Consider the following 17579-nt stretch of genomic DNA (forward strand, 5'->3'; position numbering starts at 1 on the left):
ATGGCTTCCCAGCATTGGCCCCTGGCTTTGCAGCCACTGAGGTGCAGTAATGCAGTGGAGAGAAGCTTCCTAGGCTGTAAATCAAGCCTGTGCTAAGACACTGTGTTTAATAAAAAGGAACTTGGAATCTCTACAGCTGCATCAAAAACCAAACGTGGAAAATGCATTTAGGCCACTTAATAGAGAGCTGAACCACTGTGAAATATTCCTGCAATGGAATTGTTGCACAGAAAAAGTCTCTGGCTTAGATGAGGAGTTATAGCAGTCTCTTGCCAGGTATTTTGTATTAAGAGCTAACTTTAAACTGTATATTGTTTCCAAGAATTACAAGATAAATAAATAGCCCTGATTCCACATGATAACTAAACATTGTTCAGCTTCAGTCAAAGCACAGACAAGGACTTTAGAGCCTGAATCAAAGCACACAGGACTTGAGTACCTTGTCTTTGACTTCAACTAGTAACTGAGTAAGTTACCAGCACAAAGAGAGATGTTAATCAAACACCCCTAATGCTTTTTCACAGCCAACACATCCATTCTGGCTCTGGACATATTTCTGCCTAGGAATGTGGGCACAAATCTCAGCTCTCCAGAGATCTGGGAAACCTCGACAGCAGCAGTAACAGCTTTAAATTATGTGTATTGCAAAGAGCCTGAATCCTTTTCTCAGGCTATTAATCTGCAAAAAATGTAATATTCTCCAACCCTTTTGAGCCTACTTAAGGAAAAGCTTTCACTAACCAAACATGACTCTTGCCGGAAAGCATTTTTAGCCTGGCCTAATGGCTTATCACAAAAGCGCTTTTTTTTTTAATTCATCAGCCCTGAAACTCGATTTTCCAGAGACAAAAAAGCCCTCATATAGTCCCATTTGTAATATAAATTTTGGTCTCACTCTAGCAAACTACTTAATTCTTGGGTGCTATGCTGAACGGAAAGGACAGTTGCTTTCCTGACTCACAATCAGGCAGCAGATCATTTCATGACCACTGGCAGAAACAGTTTTCCTGCCTAAAACATAATAAATATCAAGAGCTTTTATATAATCAACAATGGCAGCAATGCATGAGCTACAGATGAATACAGATCAGTAGCAGTTAGTGTCAATAATGGGATGTCCTTCATACTTCTGTCTATTCTGTTGCCTTCTCAAACACCTTGGCATCCATAGGAGCCACCATATTTTCATCTAGTTTAGCAGGTTTTATGTGCATCGATAACTATTTCTATTTGGCAACTGGATAAGTAAAGGTTTAAAAAGCTTGGCTGAGGAAAAGACAGTTCCTGCCCTTCCCTGCTTCCCAAATCAAACCCAGTGAATCAGCTGTCACTCAGCAATTGTCCAGAATTCAAGTAAATGCACAAACTGAACACAACCAAATGCAGTTGGTACTAAACCCTTTTTCTGTTGGTACAGAGGCCATCAGCAACATTAGGAAACACTCTGAAGTATCATTGCTGGCAGAACAGAAGACCAGGGGGACAATCCCTATTGTAAGACACTCAGAGTACACCAGGAATGACACACTCGCCATGTTGGACCATCAGGTCTTAAACTCAAGCAGTGTGCTACAACAGCTCAGAATGATCAAAAGCCCTGGCATCCAAAACTTAAATGAAAAGGTAGGTGCTGTGGATTTTTAATGAAAGCTAAAAAAAAAAAAAAACCAAAAACAAAAAAACCCTTTTTTGGATGTTGTAGTAGGTTTTATTTTAAAAAGGTGTTTTCATGCATTTTTAAGCACTTTACATGCATGCATTGGAAAATTGCACTTCCTTGCCACAGCCAATCACATCAAAACCAACTACTCTTCTCAGCTGTAGTTATTTCCAACCTTCTGGAAGCCATTGTTCCCAGCACAAGGAACTGTTTAAGCACTCTCTAGTCTCAAGAGGTCATCAAAGTAATTTCAGAAAGATTAAGGCAAATCTCCTCCATGAGTAAGTTAAACTAACCAGAGTGACTTTGTCCTGGAGTGGGTGGGGACATATCTTTTGTGTTACCTCTGGGAAAGAAGAGGATTTCTGTTCTTCTGCAGGGCAGCAGTAAATACCTGATAGTACCAATTCATGGAAGAGATCATCCACCTAAGCCTATAGGTCCCATATCTGTGTCAAAATACATGGAGGACTAGACATGGCACCTTGTTCTGTTAGAAGTTACCTGGATCCTTTAGAAGAAGCCATTGACCCATGGGCTGATATAATTAGGAAATGGTTTCAGCCCTTTTGCTAAAGAAGAGTGAAGCAAGGGTCTTAGTGCAACACATGGAGCCTAACAAATGGCTCCTGCAAGGATGCTCAGAGCCATGGGCTGCCACTGCGTTGTTCAAATCAGGGGAGAGGGACCTGTAACTGGCAGTGATACCCATCTTTACAAAGACCAGATGCTGTGTCTTAGGGAATATCCTATCCTATCCTATATTCAACGTTCATATGATGCCAAACATCTTCCTTCCCTTAGGAGTGTATCTCAGGCCCTCAGAGGAGTCCTGACATAAGTGTCTTCCCTATTGCAGATCTGTGGTGTTCCAGGAGACCAGCCATGTGCCACAGCAGCCTGTGGGGGAGCTTTGTGCCAGGACAGTCATGGACTAAGGAAGTGTGGTGGCCCAGACTGCACTGGAGCTCTTCCTCTCTCCTCTGAGGCCTTTAGGAAAGCTGAGGAGACTGCTGTGTTGCTAAATAACTTGACTACTCAGCTACAGGAACCTGGGAATCAGGTGCTGTATATCAAACCTACATTTGTTCAGTGAAATGGATGGAGATTTGGGAGGTCACAAATCTACAAAAACTCACCTGCTCTTTGGACAAAGAGCAGTCACATAGTAATGGACTCTGTCCCAGCATCACAGACCTATTATGATTCAGTACCAGGTGCCAGCCCCACCAAGGATTGGCTTTATCTAGATCTTCTTCCTCACAGCTTCTAAGATTTCAAAAGTCATGGTGCCCTGTGTCTATGTTTCAGACTAGAATTGTCTGAATTTTTACTGGGAAAGATTCAAATGGCACCATTTGTCAGTAGCCTGACATGCTTATTGCAATGGGATTACTGCTGCGCATGGCGTTAAACTCTATTTATACAACTTCATGCTACTCTTGTGTTTGACAATAAATTACTTTTGAAAATAATTTCAAGATGAAGCTTTTCAGCCCTCAGTAATATTTAGGAGGGCATCAATTAGCTGACTATACTGCACAGCAGCAGTGGAAAATAATTCAAGCAAAGTGTGGCCAATGAAACATATGCCAAGGAAACAAAACAGACAAATCTCAAAGCACCAGCAAGGAGTTTGCTCTTATTAAGAGTCAGAGATGATGCCTGTTACAGTTATAGGCAAAGCACATTTTCCAGCAGAAATTACATTCTGCTGTGGCTTTGTGCTGTCCCTGCAGGATGCCTGGGCATCCATTTCCTCTTTTTAAAATGCGCTCGACGCTGCATCCCAGCCAGCCGGCTTGGAAATGAGCAATTGGGGCACCGCCCTGCGGCCCCAGGACACGGAGAGGCAGCGGCAGCCAAAGGCATCCGCGAGCCGGGGACCGCCAGCCAGGCTGCCGGGACATCGCCTTTGGTGCGCACAAGCCTCAGGCACCTCCGTGATAATATGAGTGAACTACTTTGAGACATTTCAGAAATAAAAACATCAGCATTTTTTCTCGTTGCATGGGAAAAGACCAAATCTCTTCCCTCTGCAGACCGCAGATGTACCTGGGCCATTCTTGAAAGCAAATCCCCTACCAAAGTAAAATACTGTTGGAATTTGGTAATTAATCTAAAGTTCTTGTCTAAATTATCAAGAATATTAATTTAGTGGTGAAATGTAACTTTTAAATACAAGCCTTGAATTCTACCTTCCTTGTGTCCTCTTTAACTGTTTTTTTAACAGCAAGTCCAATATGAAATGACAAATGAAATTACATTTTCTCTAATCAGATTGGAATCTGATAAGATCTGCTTAGATCTGAATCTGATCACTGACAAGCTACAGTACTGCAATAACTGTCGGTACTCTTTTTTAGAAACAGAATGGGGCTGCGGTTTAGCAGTGGTTGCAGAGAGAAAAAAAAAATGCTTGATTTAGGCTTTTTCTGAGGCCAGATGAAGACCAGAATGTAGCAGCTTCTGGAGTTCCCCAAAGAGGTCTCCTGCTACTTTTCAAAGCCACATCAAGTGATTCCAGCTGAGGCTTGGATCAAAATTACCTTTGTGTCAGAGCCCAACTTGCAAAGCAGTGACAGATAACCTCCAGAAAATGGCACTGCTGTTTCTAATAATATTTACAGGTTAAAAGCATTAGGAAAATGGCAGAAGACAGCAAACTGAAAGGCTCACAATTTAATGGGCAACTGGAGACGGCTAGGAATCAAATTGAAGTTGATGGAGAGATCGCTAAGGAGTTCATCCAAAAAGCGAAAGACTTCTTGTTAGGTAAATATGCAATGTTCTTTTTGACTAATTTTTCATAAATATATTCCAATATAATACAGCATAATGGACAGCCAGAAGATGATTTAGCTGTGTATGCATGAAATTTCTCATCTACATCCTGAGCTGTGCGAACTATTTCAATCCCTTTTTTCAAGTGCTTCTTTCTCCCAGGCGACAATATTTTGTATCAGTTTTACAATATATCTGTTACATTCTGATTATCGTCTTTTATTACTGTGCTTAATTTCAAGTAACTGTGTTCCTGGTTTATCTGAGTAAAGGACTACTAAGATAATTTCATACAATATATAATGGCCAGGCACGTCCAATGCATCCTCAAATTGTTATTCCACTCCCTTCTTCCAGGCCCATAAGTAGAGGCTCTCGGTAGGGAGCGTGGGAATTAGGACATGTCCCACTCCATCGTCTCCATAAAGTTGTAAATTGAGGAATCAAAGGATTCTGGTAGAACTTCACAGCTCTCATAAAAAAAAAATAACAAAACAACTGTATATACCCTAAAAAATTTCCACTCTTGGGATTGCAGAAAAAATGCTGTAGGAAACAGATGCAATTTTTTTTTACCAGATGCATATCAAAGGGTTCAAATATGGCAAGATTTTCTTTAATCTCTTCAATGTAGCTGATCTCATGAATTTCTATGGATTGTAGTCTTTTGGCATTCATACCTCTACGTCCAAATGGGAGCAAGGGTAAAGGACAGAGGGCTTCTTTTGTTCAGAAAAATTTACATTATTTTATTGAATTGGAAGATTTAGTTTCATTTAACTCCTTATGAGCCTCAGATTTTTTTATTGATAGCCACTGAAAATTCCATCTTTCACTCTTCTTTTATGTTCCTTAGTAGATATACAACATTTATTAACAATTATAAAATAATTTTTTTCAAATCTTTGTTTTGTTAATTGAAGTTTAAGAACAGGAATAGCTGAGAAGCATACAGTTACATTAAATATGCTGTACTCAACATGGATGTGAATGGTGATTCTGGATTAATATATTTCTACAGAAAATAGCTCTCAGGAATATACTACTGTTTGCACACTTAATGTCTTCTATTTAATTCTTGCTGACTTATTCTGGAGATTAACACAACCATTTAATATATCAACTGCTTTATCATACAAAGTCCTGTCTATAAATGGAAATGAGCAGAAGACAAAACTGATGATGTGACTTCTCAAGACATTGACTACTCTGTGTGTGCCTCTGCCTCTTAGCAAAGAACTAGGACAAGCTCATTTGTAGTGGGAATTATCAAAATATGGGTTTTTTCTATTGTAAATTCCCATTCTATGCAAGTCTGACCCAAGTTCCTTCTGTAGCTTAGCCTTTCTCATTAACAAGCAAAAGAACCACTTTCTCAATATTGTGGCAACTCCAGGGAAGGGATTACACCCACTGGCCAGCTTGGAAATCTCCATTCACACCCCAGCCTCACCAGCACCTCTTTGATCTGTGGGCCAAGGGAGAAATGGGTTCTGACACATCTAGCTGTGCTGGGCACTGATTTAAAGCCCTCCACGGGCTCTGTCCTACATCAGAATTTTAATAACTCAGTTCAAAGTGGGTTCAAATCCTCATTTCAGTCAGTTCTGACAACACTAACAGCAGTATCTGGAAGCATAATATTAAATTACAAAATGTTGGAGATAATTCTCTTACCCCCTTGCTGTGCCTGTCAGCTTTATTCTCCCACATAATTCAAAGGGTAGGCAGCCATAATGACCATTTACTGGGAGGAAGGAGCTACTTCAGGATACTCTCAGCTCCATTTCTGTTGCAGATGAGAGTGCACCTCCAGAAGACATTGAGAAGGTGGCAAATTACGTTCTGCAAATAAACCTTGCCCTGACTCCACAAGAGCTCACAGGCATGCTTGGCAAACTCCAAAGCATTATGAACCACTGTGAGAAGTACAAACTGAATAATAAGAGAAACATAAAAAGGGAGGATGCTCAGACACTGCTGGTGGAGGCACAAGAAGCTGAGTAAGTAGAGTATTCTCATACTGGTGTACCAGCTCCAGCTGGGGTGGCACTGTGCACAGCAGGACTGCTCCATACCCCTGGCAGTATCCCTGTAACACTGGAAGGGGAGTTCAGATGGAGATTTCACCTTGCCTTTTCCACAGGGACTCTCCAGCAGGAAGGAGCCATCGCCACCCGGGCTGCAGGAGCTCACATGCTGAAAGGAAGCAGCTCCTGACAGCTCTTGGCTCCTCTGCCTGCCAAGTCAGAGAGGCCAAAGCAGCTACTTAATTCCACCTTGGACCTGGTGGAGCATTGCATCTGGCTCACTAGGTGGTTTGAATAAGGGTGAGAAAGACCCAACAAGAGAAAAAACATGTTCACCCATGAGTCTTCCCTACTAGCTGTGCACCACCAGGCAGCCAGCAGCATCCCACCTCACCCTGAGTACAGCAACTCAGTTGCTCCCCCACAAAGTCCTTTTCTGAGGTTTTGCTTTACCAATTTACCACAGTTTTAATGGTTGTTGTTGGACTTGAGGAAACATTCCTGTTTGTCAGCATGGGTGCATTTGAAACTTGTTCTTGCTTTGCTCACCACACCACGATACTACATACACTTCCTTTTTTCCATTTTAGCAAAGCAGCTAAAGCTCTTCTGCCAGTGGGTGAAATTAATAATAAACTAAAAAATGTTGTGAAGTCCCAAGGGCACTCCAAAAGCACCATCATAAAGTTAAATGAAGAGATACGAGGCATCAGAACACAAATCTCTCAGGTATCTTGCTGCAAATATTTTAATTTATTTGCTAGATTTATTAGAAAGAGATACTTCATTCTGAAGTTTCCTTAAGATAAACTTAAATAAGCAAAACCAGAATGTGGCACAGATATGACACCAATTCCATACTGCTTAACTGTCTCTTAATCCATGGACATTCCCTCATTACCATGCCCCGCAAGCTGGATGGACGTTGCATAAGAAATCACAGCCTTCAATTGCTCTGTTTTAGGCTGAGAACCAAGTGAACAAGACAAATGATAAACTAAATGACTTGTCAGCCAAACAGACTGAGATGGAAGATGAAAGTGCCACATGGCAGGCAAAAATGCTGATGAACAACAATCAAGCTACAAAGGCAAGAGCAGAGGCAGAAGCAGCCCACAAGCGAGCCCAGAAAATTGATAATGTAAGCCCTTCTGTCACATGTTAAGGGAAAAAACCTCCTCCATGTTTAATAGTATTTTTGCTTCAGAAGCATTGCCGTGCTGTCATCAAAATGTAACATTTTCCTTATGCCATGCAGTGTAAAATGCCATGGTTAAGAAGAATTTGTGTTTTATTTTAGGGTTTCTGGCATACACTTCTGTTTGCTTGAATGACAGAAAACATACACATTTCTCTGGCTACTTCATGACATTTTTTTCTTGCACTGTGTATAAGACTTGTAGTCACCATGGGCACCAATAAACACAACAGAACAAATCACAAAATCAGATATTAAAATACCTGAGTGATGGAAGCACCCTGACAATTCATCCTGTGCCATTCTCCTTCAGAGATAATTGCTGTGGGAGTTACTTGGAGTTTTTGATTGGTTTGGTGCTTTCCAATAGTTCAGTTTTTTGAAAATGCAGCTAGAAATTTGCTAAAATGGCAAGAACCAAGTACCTTTAGCACAAGCTTGGAACATGGCCATACTTCCAAGTTACAAGAACCATAGGGAAAATCTAAACTGCAGCCTCAACAGCAACCTCGATGAGCAGGGAACAGATTAGCCAGTAAATATTTCTACAATTGAAAATGTAAAAACCCCAGTGTTGCTACACTGGGTAGCAACAGTGTAGCAACTGTTTTTGTGTCACTAAATTAATTAAATTTAATTCATTAAATTTGAATTAAGCCTTACGGCAAAATGAAATTTACATAAAAGCCCTATAGACAGAAGCAAAACCAGCATAAACTTAAATATCTTAAATAATATTTTCTTTATATCCTTGCCCCTCCCTCTTCTTTAGATTACTCCACTGGCAGTTTGTTTTAATTGTTTTCTATCATGTTTTGCAAAGCATTCTTCAATGTCTACAAATTAAGGATCTATTTTTTTATATTAAAGAGAATGAGAAATCTAAACTTTGGTTCAAAGAGGATATTAAAAAAATAATTAAAACTTCCTGCTGTACACCAGATTAATTATGAGATGCTCTTAAACTAAGTAATGGCATTTTGTTACAGGAATTTACTGACGTTAAAAGAAAGTATACCATTCTTCAAGAAAAGCTAAAAAGCCAAGGACCTCCAAAAGTAACACTAGAAAAAGTGAAGCAGTTGAAAGAAGAAGCAGAAAAGCTGGCTGAAGAGACTGAAAAGAAGATAAAAAGAATAACAGGTGATGTTCTCACTTCCACAGTGAGTGGTAAGCACTGTGTAGTCATGGCTGAAGTCCTTGCCCACAGACACTAACACACTAAGTTCACCCAAAATTAGGTTTAAAACAATTTACCTGGTCAAAATCCCTGCCTGAAGCTACTAATTTTAAAAGTAGTTGAATTGATTGGCTTATGTACTTTTCCTGATTTAAATACATTGCTATAAGCAAAGGTTAAGAACTGTCCACACAGGGACTTGCAGAGATTTTCTTCAGTTTAAAAACAGGGCAAGTGCAAAACCTGTATAAAAGCTGCTTGCAGATTTAGCTGGAGGCCCTGATTTATGCCTTTGCTTTGGGCACGTGGACATTTGATCCTTCCTCTACACTCTGCCTTTCCCCACATCACCCAGGTGAGGCCTTGTGTGACAGAGCTGTAGGGCAGCTGTTTTCCATCAGTCCATACTTGTTCCCCTTCAGGCATTATCTCTGAGCAATGGCAGAACAAACCAGCTACAACTACCAGCTTGTGGAGACCGAAGCTGAGGTGCCCTGAATGTGTGGGGCCATGCCTGTCAGGCAGAGGGGTCACGGGCACTGGAGACCGTAGCTGCTGTGGCTGTACCAGCACCACTGCTCACACAGGCTCAGAGGGTTACCAAAAAGGAAGAGCACATCTCATGTCCCTGCACACAGGGAACCCAATTCCCCTTATAGTCAAGGTCTGGGCATTCCCACTGGGAGCCCTTAGGCCTAGGATCCTCCCAGGCTCAATATCAGAAAATACCATGTAACATCAGCAAAACTGAAGCAGAAACTCCATCCCAGGAGAAGACTCTTCAGGACAAGATCCAAATAAATATTTTGAGCACCTGCCTTGAGGAAAGGTGTTAAGATCATCCAAGTCACTCCAAATGCCTGGACGATAAGGACATTAGAAACAGGCAGTGAATCCTGTGGGTTTAACTCATTACGAATATGTTTACATTGGTGTAGCTTCATAGGAACCATCAGAAAACAATTACACGAGTGAGGGAGACCTAAGCCCATCACATCCAAATTGTCTAGGCTTTACACACATCAGTGGACACACTGTTCCTCTGTGTTTCCCTTTAAACCACGTCCTTTAAGAGCTCTGTGTCCTGTCCCATCCTAGCTGATGGACAAAAGCACATGCTGAGAAATTAATTTCTTCAAGGCTGTCATGCTCCTCTCAGTATCCAGAAGCCAGACTTTTCCCTCCAGTTGCATATGTAACATTCCCCATTCAAAATGGGCTTATTGCCTCTAAAGCTTATGGGAAAAAAATGCTGCTAATCCCTGGATTTTACTTACACAACAAATGTGAGCATCGTTGCATGTCCCTGCTCTTCTAGATTTGGAGAAGAAGCTTCAGGAACTGAATCAAACCAAACAAGATAAGGCAGAGCAACTGAGACAACTAGAGGAACAAGTGATAGCCATTAAAGATGAAATTATGGAGCAGGAAAGCAAGTATGCAACATGCAAGAGTTAGAGTCTGAACAGACTATCAGGTAAAATGAAGCTGAAATCACCATGATTACCATGTCCCGAGAATCCTGGCATAGGCCACTCTCCTCTGGAAATACATCTGAAGTGGTCTAGTGAATAATGTAATTTTATCTTTTCTTATTTTTCTTCTTTTGTCCAGTTGAGTTTATATGGAAATAGGAAATACCTTGTAATAAACCATCTGATTTAGTAATCAGGTGTAGTCTTTGAGGGAGCTCTACAATATACTCCTGTGCAGTCTATGGCTTCTTGTGGTGGGGGGGTTGGAAATGCAAAAAGAGGATTGCTCAGAGAGCTGCTAGTAGCTGTCTCAAAGACAGACTCCCATCACCCTGTGTCTTCTGCCAACCCCTAAAAACCATGGTTGTGCCATGACCCCGCAAGGGGCTGCCCAGACTCGGATGGGGCGATGCTGATGAAACCCTGCAGGCTCCTGCAGCCACCCCTGCTGGCAACCAGCAGCGTACGCAGGCGCTGTCGCTGCTCCAACCGCATCTCCTCACCGAGGCAGAGCAGGGTTCCCTCACCAGGAGCCCTGACGATGAGAGGGTCCCGCCGTGCTCACTGGAAATGCGGCGGGCAGCAGCTCCATGCAGCGCCGGGCCGGCGGCGCTGGGCGACAGAGCCGATTCCCCGGTGCCCACTGGATGGCAGTGCTCAGATGCTTAACGCCGAAAGCAACCCTAAAATCTTTCCTCTGGCTATGGCGCTCCTGCAGTGCCTGTTCTTCTTACGCTTATGAGGGGTTTCACACAGTTTTCATTAATGTAACCAGCAACGTGAGAACAACTTCAGCTCTTAGGTTTAAGCTGTGAGTCTAAAGGGCCAGAAATGTTGAAAATCAGTTTCTCCAGCTCTTCTCCCACAATGCAGCACTTCACAAAGGTCAGGGCTCACTCAGCAATTTCTTTTAGCCATCAGGAACACACGAATTGGCCTAAATTTTAGGCTGTAATTATTTTTTTATAGATTAATAAAGAAGGAATCTGTGGTTAAGCAACTGTTATAGACGTGCCAGAGTTAGACTGAAGAGCTATGCCTCAGTTTCAAACTCCCACTCTTGGTATACATACTCCTGCAGGTCACAGAGCAGACTAATTATGGGTCTTCCTCAGTCAAAACCAGTTGTGTCATTCCTGGCTGGACTGTCCCACAGCGAGGGACTTCATTCAGCACGGTGCTGCTTCAGAGCTTGGATGCAGCCCAGACCACATCTGTAAAACTCAGGAATGCTCTGCGGGAACACAGGGCTCTTAACAATTTACCCATGCCAGCAGCACCCGTGAAACAATCCTTATCGATCCAACGGAGATAAACACTGCATAGTTATCACCCTGTGTTTACAAGAGCTAAAGTAGTGTTGGTATGTGCTGGGGGCTTGGGTGGGAACTGCTGGCAGATGAGATTTCAGAGATACTCTAACTCAAACCAGCTGTGCTCCAGGGCAATGTGCAACATGCATTACGCTGTAACATATTCTATTGTGAAAATAATGGAATCAAATTATAATTTTGATATAATCTAACAAAGCCACCTGAATACAGGAATGCATGGAATTTGTGGGTTAGCATTTTCTGAATTTTAGCACTTTAGAAAAATCATCTGTGAGGTGTGAGGCTTCTTTCTAAGTTACTAGGCTGTAATCAAATGATTGTATTTAGGCTGACTCTGACATAATGAAATCAAACATCTCTATTTTACTCGTAGCATACATCAAGCTGCTCAAATACAGGTCTCCAGGTAAGGAAGGATTTCCTGCAGGCTTCGATGTATCTCTGCTGAACTGCAGCTGGAAGAGGCAAACTGAAGCTCTTTGACAGAAATTCCCAATTGCATATAAACCAAAATTATTTCATTCATATGAAAATAGGCTTTAAAAATCTGAATTCACAAGCAAAAAGTTGAAAGAGAACTTCCTCCTAAAATCCACTGTTGACTATGAGAATTGCTGTATGGCTTTCCACAAGCTGCATGGATAAGAAATCTGTAAACACAAAGCAGTCAAACAGGCCTGGAGAGGAGATGTATCCATGGGGGGAAACAGAAATCACTGAAAGGAAAGCGGAAGCAGGAAGAAGAAATTCAGCACAAAGTCTAACCTCCCCTCCCTGCCTCCAAGCATGCTCAGACACACAAAGAAAGCAGATCCGATGGGACCAGTGGCCACAGAACTCCAAATCCATCCTGTGGCAGCTTCAGAAGTTTACAACTGCGCAGCATTTCCCATTGGAAGTGACGCAAAAACTTTCAAAGTGTTTTTTCAAAGTTAATTTGTGGGGAAAATGCTGTCTCTAGATAAAACAATACCTACTTGTAGTTCCCCCTGGACCACCTCCTTGTGGGCAGAAATGGTTCAGAAAACTGTTTCTTGAAAAATAATTGAAATAAATTTCCTGCTGTAGAGCATTTTTACTTCAATAGAATTAATCAAAATGCAAACAACACAAACAAACTGACATACAATCAAAGATATATTTAATGAAAATCATATCATCAGCTCTGTCTACCAGGCATTCTACCACTGCAGTGTTTTAAGAACGTGGGTGATCAAGTGGGTCCCACTGGGGTCAAATTCTGAAATTTTGTTTTTTGAGACTTCCAACCATGCACAAAAATGGACACTCCAGGGCGGTAAAGGTGGTTCACCAACCACAAGGATAGGGCACAACACGAAACTGAATTTTTATCATTTGAAGAATCAAATTAAAATACTCCCCCTCACTATTTGTCACGAGCACTGCAGAGAGGGAGGGACACAAGTTCCCTGTTCCTAATTACTCACACACTGAGTGTGGTGGTTTCCGTTACGTCTGAAAGAATACCACAGTTATGGGCGATGGTGGCCACCCCAGGCTGTGGCCAAAGCTCCAGCTCAATCCCTGATGTCGCACGGCAGGGTCACCCCCAGGCTGGAACAAAGTGCGTTTTCATGCTCTCTGTGCCAAGGCACAAAGGAGCCTATAGGGAAGGACAGGACTTCTACAAGGCTATAAAACAGGAAAAAAAAACAAATGGAGAAAACTTCAATCAAAGTTGGAAAAACTAGAAAAAAGTCCAGTGGCAATGAAACAGTTGCACATGGGGTGATGCTGCTGCCCATCTGCCATGGGCCAGAGGAGGCTCTACCAGCAGCAAAGCAAAACATTTTCTGTTAGTGGGGGGACAAAAATGTTTGCTGTACTGAAGCTTAAAAAATATAACAAGGTTATTAAACTAAATTTGTTTTGTGAATTTAGAAGACCACATTGCAGAAGAAGTTTAGAATATTACAATTCCTGCCCTGTCAGTTTAGAATGATTTAATTTTATGTATCTCTTTAATGAAACAGCTCCACAAGTTCTTTAATCCAGAGTCTTGGGTTATGTTTCAAACCTGGTGTTTAACCTTTAGGGCAAGTCACTTGGTATCTCTCTGTTTCTGCTTATCCATCTGTAAAATGAGAATGAACATATTTACCTACCTCGGCAGGGTTTGCTGGGCCAGACAGACCACAGCGTGTTTTCATTCTGGCACTGCAAATAGTGAGGGCAAAGTGTTCTTGGGGGACACTGGTACCTGGTAAAGATTTACACAAGTACACGTGTTACACATGCACAAGCAAAACCTGGGTATATAAACCCAGACATTTGTCCCAGCCACATCCATCCTTCATACAGACTCCTAGGCATTTATTTAACGCTAAACATTTTCCCTGGGTGCTGAGGGGACTCCACTACCAGCCAATGAAGCCTTCATGTTCCCCAGCAGAGGCCAGGGCACTGACGTGAGAGGCTGGGGCACAGGGGCAGCTCCAGCACAGTCATTCATTCCTTGCAGCTGCCCCAGTGCCCCTGGGAAGGCAACAGCGCCATGTGCTCCCAGCGAATGCGACACAGCCTGGCAGTGGCTGGTCTAGCCTTGCTGGGCCTCTCTGCCTGGGCCAGACCTGGCCATGTATGGCAGCCACCATCCCCAGGAATGGCATTCCTGAGCCACATGTGCTGGCACCACAGCACCAGGCAGAGTAACTGTTACACCCAGCCTTGCGTGTAACAGTTACTAATCCCCTGGTTCTTTGCTGGGTTTTGGGCCTTACCACACAAGTATGCACCACTGTCTGTCCATCTGTCCATCCATTCATCCATCCATCCATCCATCCATCCATCCATCCATCCATCCATCCATCCATCCATCCATCCATCCATCCGTCCGTCTGTCCGTCCACCCATCCTTCCTTTCCTTGCAGGGGCCCGGCTCCATCCACACTACCGGCAGAAGGCAGGATTAAGTCAATAACCCCATTCCTTCATTGTTTCTCCTCCGACAGGGGCAGGGAGGGGGTGCACCCGATTGGTGATTCCCCCCACCTATCTGCCACCCCGTTCGGATTATCACACCCTGTCCAGAGCCCATTCCCGACGCTTGAAAGAGCATAGTCTGCGGGCCGGGGGGCTGGAGTCCCCGGTCCCCCGCTCGGGGCTCCCCGGCTACAGCGGGACAGGACCTCCCCTTGTCTCCCACCCCGACTGAGCTGCCCTTCCTGGACGGCTGCGCTCCCTGCCCCGGCTAAGAGCCGGACTGCCCCAGGGCGGGGGGCCGGGTGGGAGGGGCTCGGCCCAGCCCCGCGGATGCGGAGGGGCGGAGGAGGAGGGCCGGGGGCACCCGGCGGCGCGGGGCCGCAGTCGGGAACGGCGGCGCCTGCGTGGAGCGGCCGGAGCCGCGGCTTTCGGCGGCGCGTGGAGGGGCAGCCGCGTCCCGTCCCGTCCCGTCGTGTCCTGTCCCATCCTGTCCCGTCCCGTCCTGCCGCCTGCCATGGGGCGCTTCCCGCTGTACCTCTGCTGCTGCCTCGGTAACTCCCGCTCCCGCTCCGCTCCGGCCGCCGTCGGGGTACGGCGGGCTGGGCGCGCCTCTGCAGCGCCCGCCGGGGCGGCTCGGGGCGCCCAGCCCGGCCGCGCTCCCGCTTCCCTCTCTCACCCTCTGTCCCACTCTCTCCCTCCGCGGCCGCGCAGCGCTGTGGCCCGCGGCGGCACAGGAGCCCGAGTACAGCTATGGCTGCGCCGAGGGCAGCTGCTACCCCGCCACCGGCGACCTGCTCATCGGCCGCGCCGCCCGCCTCTCCGCCTCCTCCACCTGCGGCCTCCGCCAGCCCGAGCCCTACTGCATCGTCAGCCACCTCCAGGTGAGCGCCGGGCGCGGGCGGGCAGCGCTCCCGGGCACCGCGCCGACCGCCGCGCTCGCTGCCGGCGCTGGGCGGGCATCGCCTCCTGCGCGGGGTGCGCGCCCGCGGGCAGCGCCCGGGCCGGGGCAGCGGGACAAGCCGCCGCCCGCGGGTGGAAGGCGCGGGCAGCGGTGCCCGGTGGGGCAGCATCGTGTCCCGTGCGGGACCCCACACCTTGGGTCCAGGGAATCCCCCGCGGCTTTCGGCTCCGACCCCCCTTTCCCGATCGAGGCCAATAAAGAAGAATGTGCCGCAGTAAGTTCAATTAATGCTTTATTTTCCGGCTCGTTCGGAGCCGTCTAGACAGTTTCCTAAAGGAGAATGGGCTATAGGGCTCGGCAATATTTTTTCCACAATCCCCGTAATGTAATTACATGTGTATGGTCCTGGAGTGAAAGGATGCAAATGAGGTTGTCTCAGCACATCTGGTGAGCTGTTGCTTTTAAAGCCAGAAGCAGCTCACAAAACTTAAAATCTCTGAGAGAGAAGGGATGGTGGAGAAGAATTAACTACCAGTTATACGTGGACCTCTGTTGAACTGAAAGTAAAGGGATAATCTCCGGACCAATTACTATGGAGACAATAGGGCCGGATTCTGGCACTTGGAAGGAAAACCACAGGAAGCAGACAGGAGAGGCTGTAGCACTTGACTCATTTGTGCCCTGAAGTTACCAAGTCTCCCTTCATCCTTTCCCCACCTTTAGTTTTACTGTATAAGTTCTGTCTAATAGAGTTAATACTTTATTTGATGTGGGATTTAGCTTCACTGAACATTTTCAGTGTATGTTGAGATTGACTTTAACAACATAAGCATCTCTGGTAGAACAAAATAACAAAGGTGCTTTGTTACATTTTCTTGTCTCAAAAAATGTTGAAGTACCGTTGTAAAAAGCATCACTTCAGAAGTTCTCATGTACCCAGATTCCTGATCTCCCGGCCCTGGTTCAGCATTTGCGATGTCCCTGGATATTGTGAACCATAGTGTGTGGGATTAAAGAAATCGTGGAAGTTGCCAGTATCCTCTTAGTACCATGGGCCGTGGCTGCACTGAGTGCTTGGCAGAATTAGGTCTTGTAGGATTCAGTTTTGGTCAGAGAAGGAGCAAGCTGCAGCATGAAGTGCGGGGGGAGAGAAGCCTGGAGCAGGCAGTAGGGAACGTCTTCCCTGGGACCCCTGTCCTTGCCATTCTTTCTGCTGCAGGAGTGTTCAAGGGCTCATGGGAGGTGAAGCCCTGAGCTTGGGAGGAGCCACTGAAGCCAGAACTGGTGAAATGGAAAGCCTCTGTGGTGCAGACCTGACAGCTGTCACATTCTTGGCTGATAAAGAGTAGCATTTGTCTCCATAAACGTGCTGGAGGAATGATGCCTGTGTAGCTTTCGGCAGGGATGGGTTGTGGGTGTGCTGGGGCTCCTTCACTGCCATCCAATGAGCTCCACTCCCTCATCTGCTCCCTTCTGTTGGTCTGGGCAGGAACCCTCCCTTTTGGTTCAGTTTGCACCCTACCTTGCAGTCAGAAAGTGGTGATTTTAGGCAGAAGGACAGTGCAAAAATAGCACTGTTTGTAGTAATAGCCATGATGGGGTTTTGTCCCCTGGTGAAGAAGCTTCTGGCTTTCCCAAGCAGCACATCCCAGACTTGTTCCGAGCTGGTATTGCTTGGGCAGACCTTGTAATGTGTGCAAATGGACCTTAGGTACACAGTTTGGGGTTGCAGTACCAGCTGAAGACGCAAGGTTTGGGTAGAGTTTGACAAGCTGAATTCAGAGAAAAGGGCTAAATCACAGAGGGCCCCTTGATGTACACTGAGCCTCATGCGAGGTATCACTAATGCAGGCAACTTGCATTTCCAAGCCAGCTTCCAAAAGCCTTATTCCAAAAGAATTATTTCACACAAGTTGTTAAGATGCAGTTTTGCACGCGTGCATTTTTACAGAAGCAATTCAGCATTTTTCTGTAGATGCTGCCATTGGTTTTGAATTTTGCTGGAGAATACGTGCACTGGAAAGAGATTTCCTGAAAGTGCAATTTTCATTGAAAACATGCTTCCCCTAAAAAT

At 45.0% G+C, this 17579-nt stretch overlaps 2 protein-coding genes and 1 long non-coding RNA gene across 3 annotated transcripts in view; 2 read left to right on the top strand and 1 right to left on the bottom strand.

Annotated features, from left to right (window-relative positions):
* The window catches only part of LAMB4 (laminin subunit beta 4), a 47548-nt gene extending 37068 nt beyond the window's left edge, over positions 1-10480 (top strand). The window contains exons 27-34 of the mRNA XM_053943176.1: positions 1418-1623; positions 2520-2723; positions 4291-4435; positions 6243-6447; positions 7065-7203; positions 7439-7615; positions 8662-8815; positions 10171-10480. Of these exons, the coding sequence (XP_053799151.1) occupies positions 1418-1623; positions 2520-2723; positions 4291-4435; positions 6243-6447; positions 7065-7203; positions 7439-7615; positions 8662-8815; positions 10171-10310 (1370 nt within the window). The 3' untranslated portion in view covers positions 10311-10480. The remainder of the gene's footprint in view (positions 1-1417; positions 1624-2519; positions 2724-4290; positions 4436-6242; positions 6448-7064; positions 7204-7438; positions 7616-8661; positions 8816-10170) is intronic.
* A 2305-nt stretch (positions 10481-12785) lies between these two features.
* On the bottom strand, positions 12786-13878 carry LOC128788738 (uncharacterized). The gene is made up of 2 exons (XR_008431186.1): positions 13788-13878; positions 12786-13314 (listed from the first exon to the last, which is right to left on the bottom strand). It is a non-coding gene; the product is annotated as an uncharacterized LOC128788738 (long non-coding RNA).
* A 1190-nt stretch (positions 13879-15068) lies between these two features.
* Positions 15069-17579, top strand: part of LAMB1 (laminin subunit beta 1) — a 42281-nt gene continuing 39770 nt past the window's right edge. Inside the window, exons 1-2 of the mRNA XM_053943213.1 lie at positions 15069-15155; positions 15316-15485. Of these exons, the coding sequence (XP_053799188.1) occupies positions 15119-15155; positions 15316-15485 (207 nt within the window). The 5' untranslated portion in view covers positions 15069-15118. The remainder of the gene's footprint in view (positions 15156-15315; positions 15486-17579) is intronic.

The sequence above is a fragment of the Vidua chalybeata genome, chromosome 5 (assembly GCF_026979565.1).
Source record: "Vidua chalybeata isolate OUT-0048 chromosome 5, bVidCha1 merged haplotype, whole genome shotgun sequence".
In the NCBI taxonomy this organism is placed as follows: domain Eukaryota; kingdom Metazoa; phylum Chordata; class Aves; order Passeriformes; family Viduidae; genus Vidua; species Vidua chalybeata.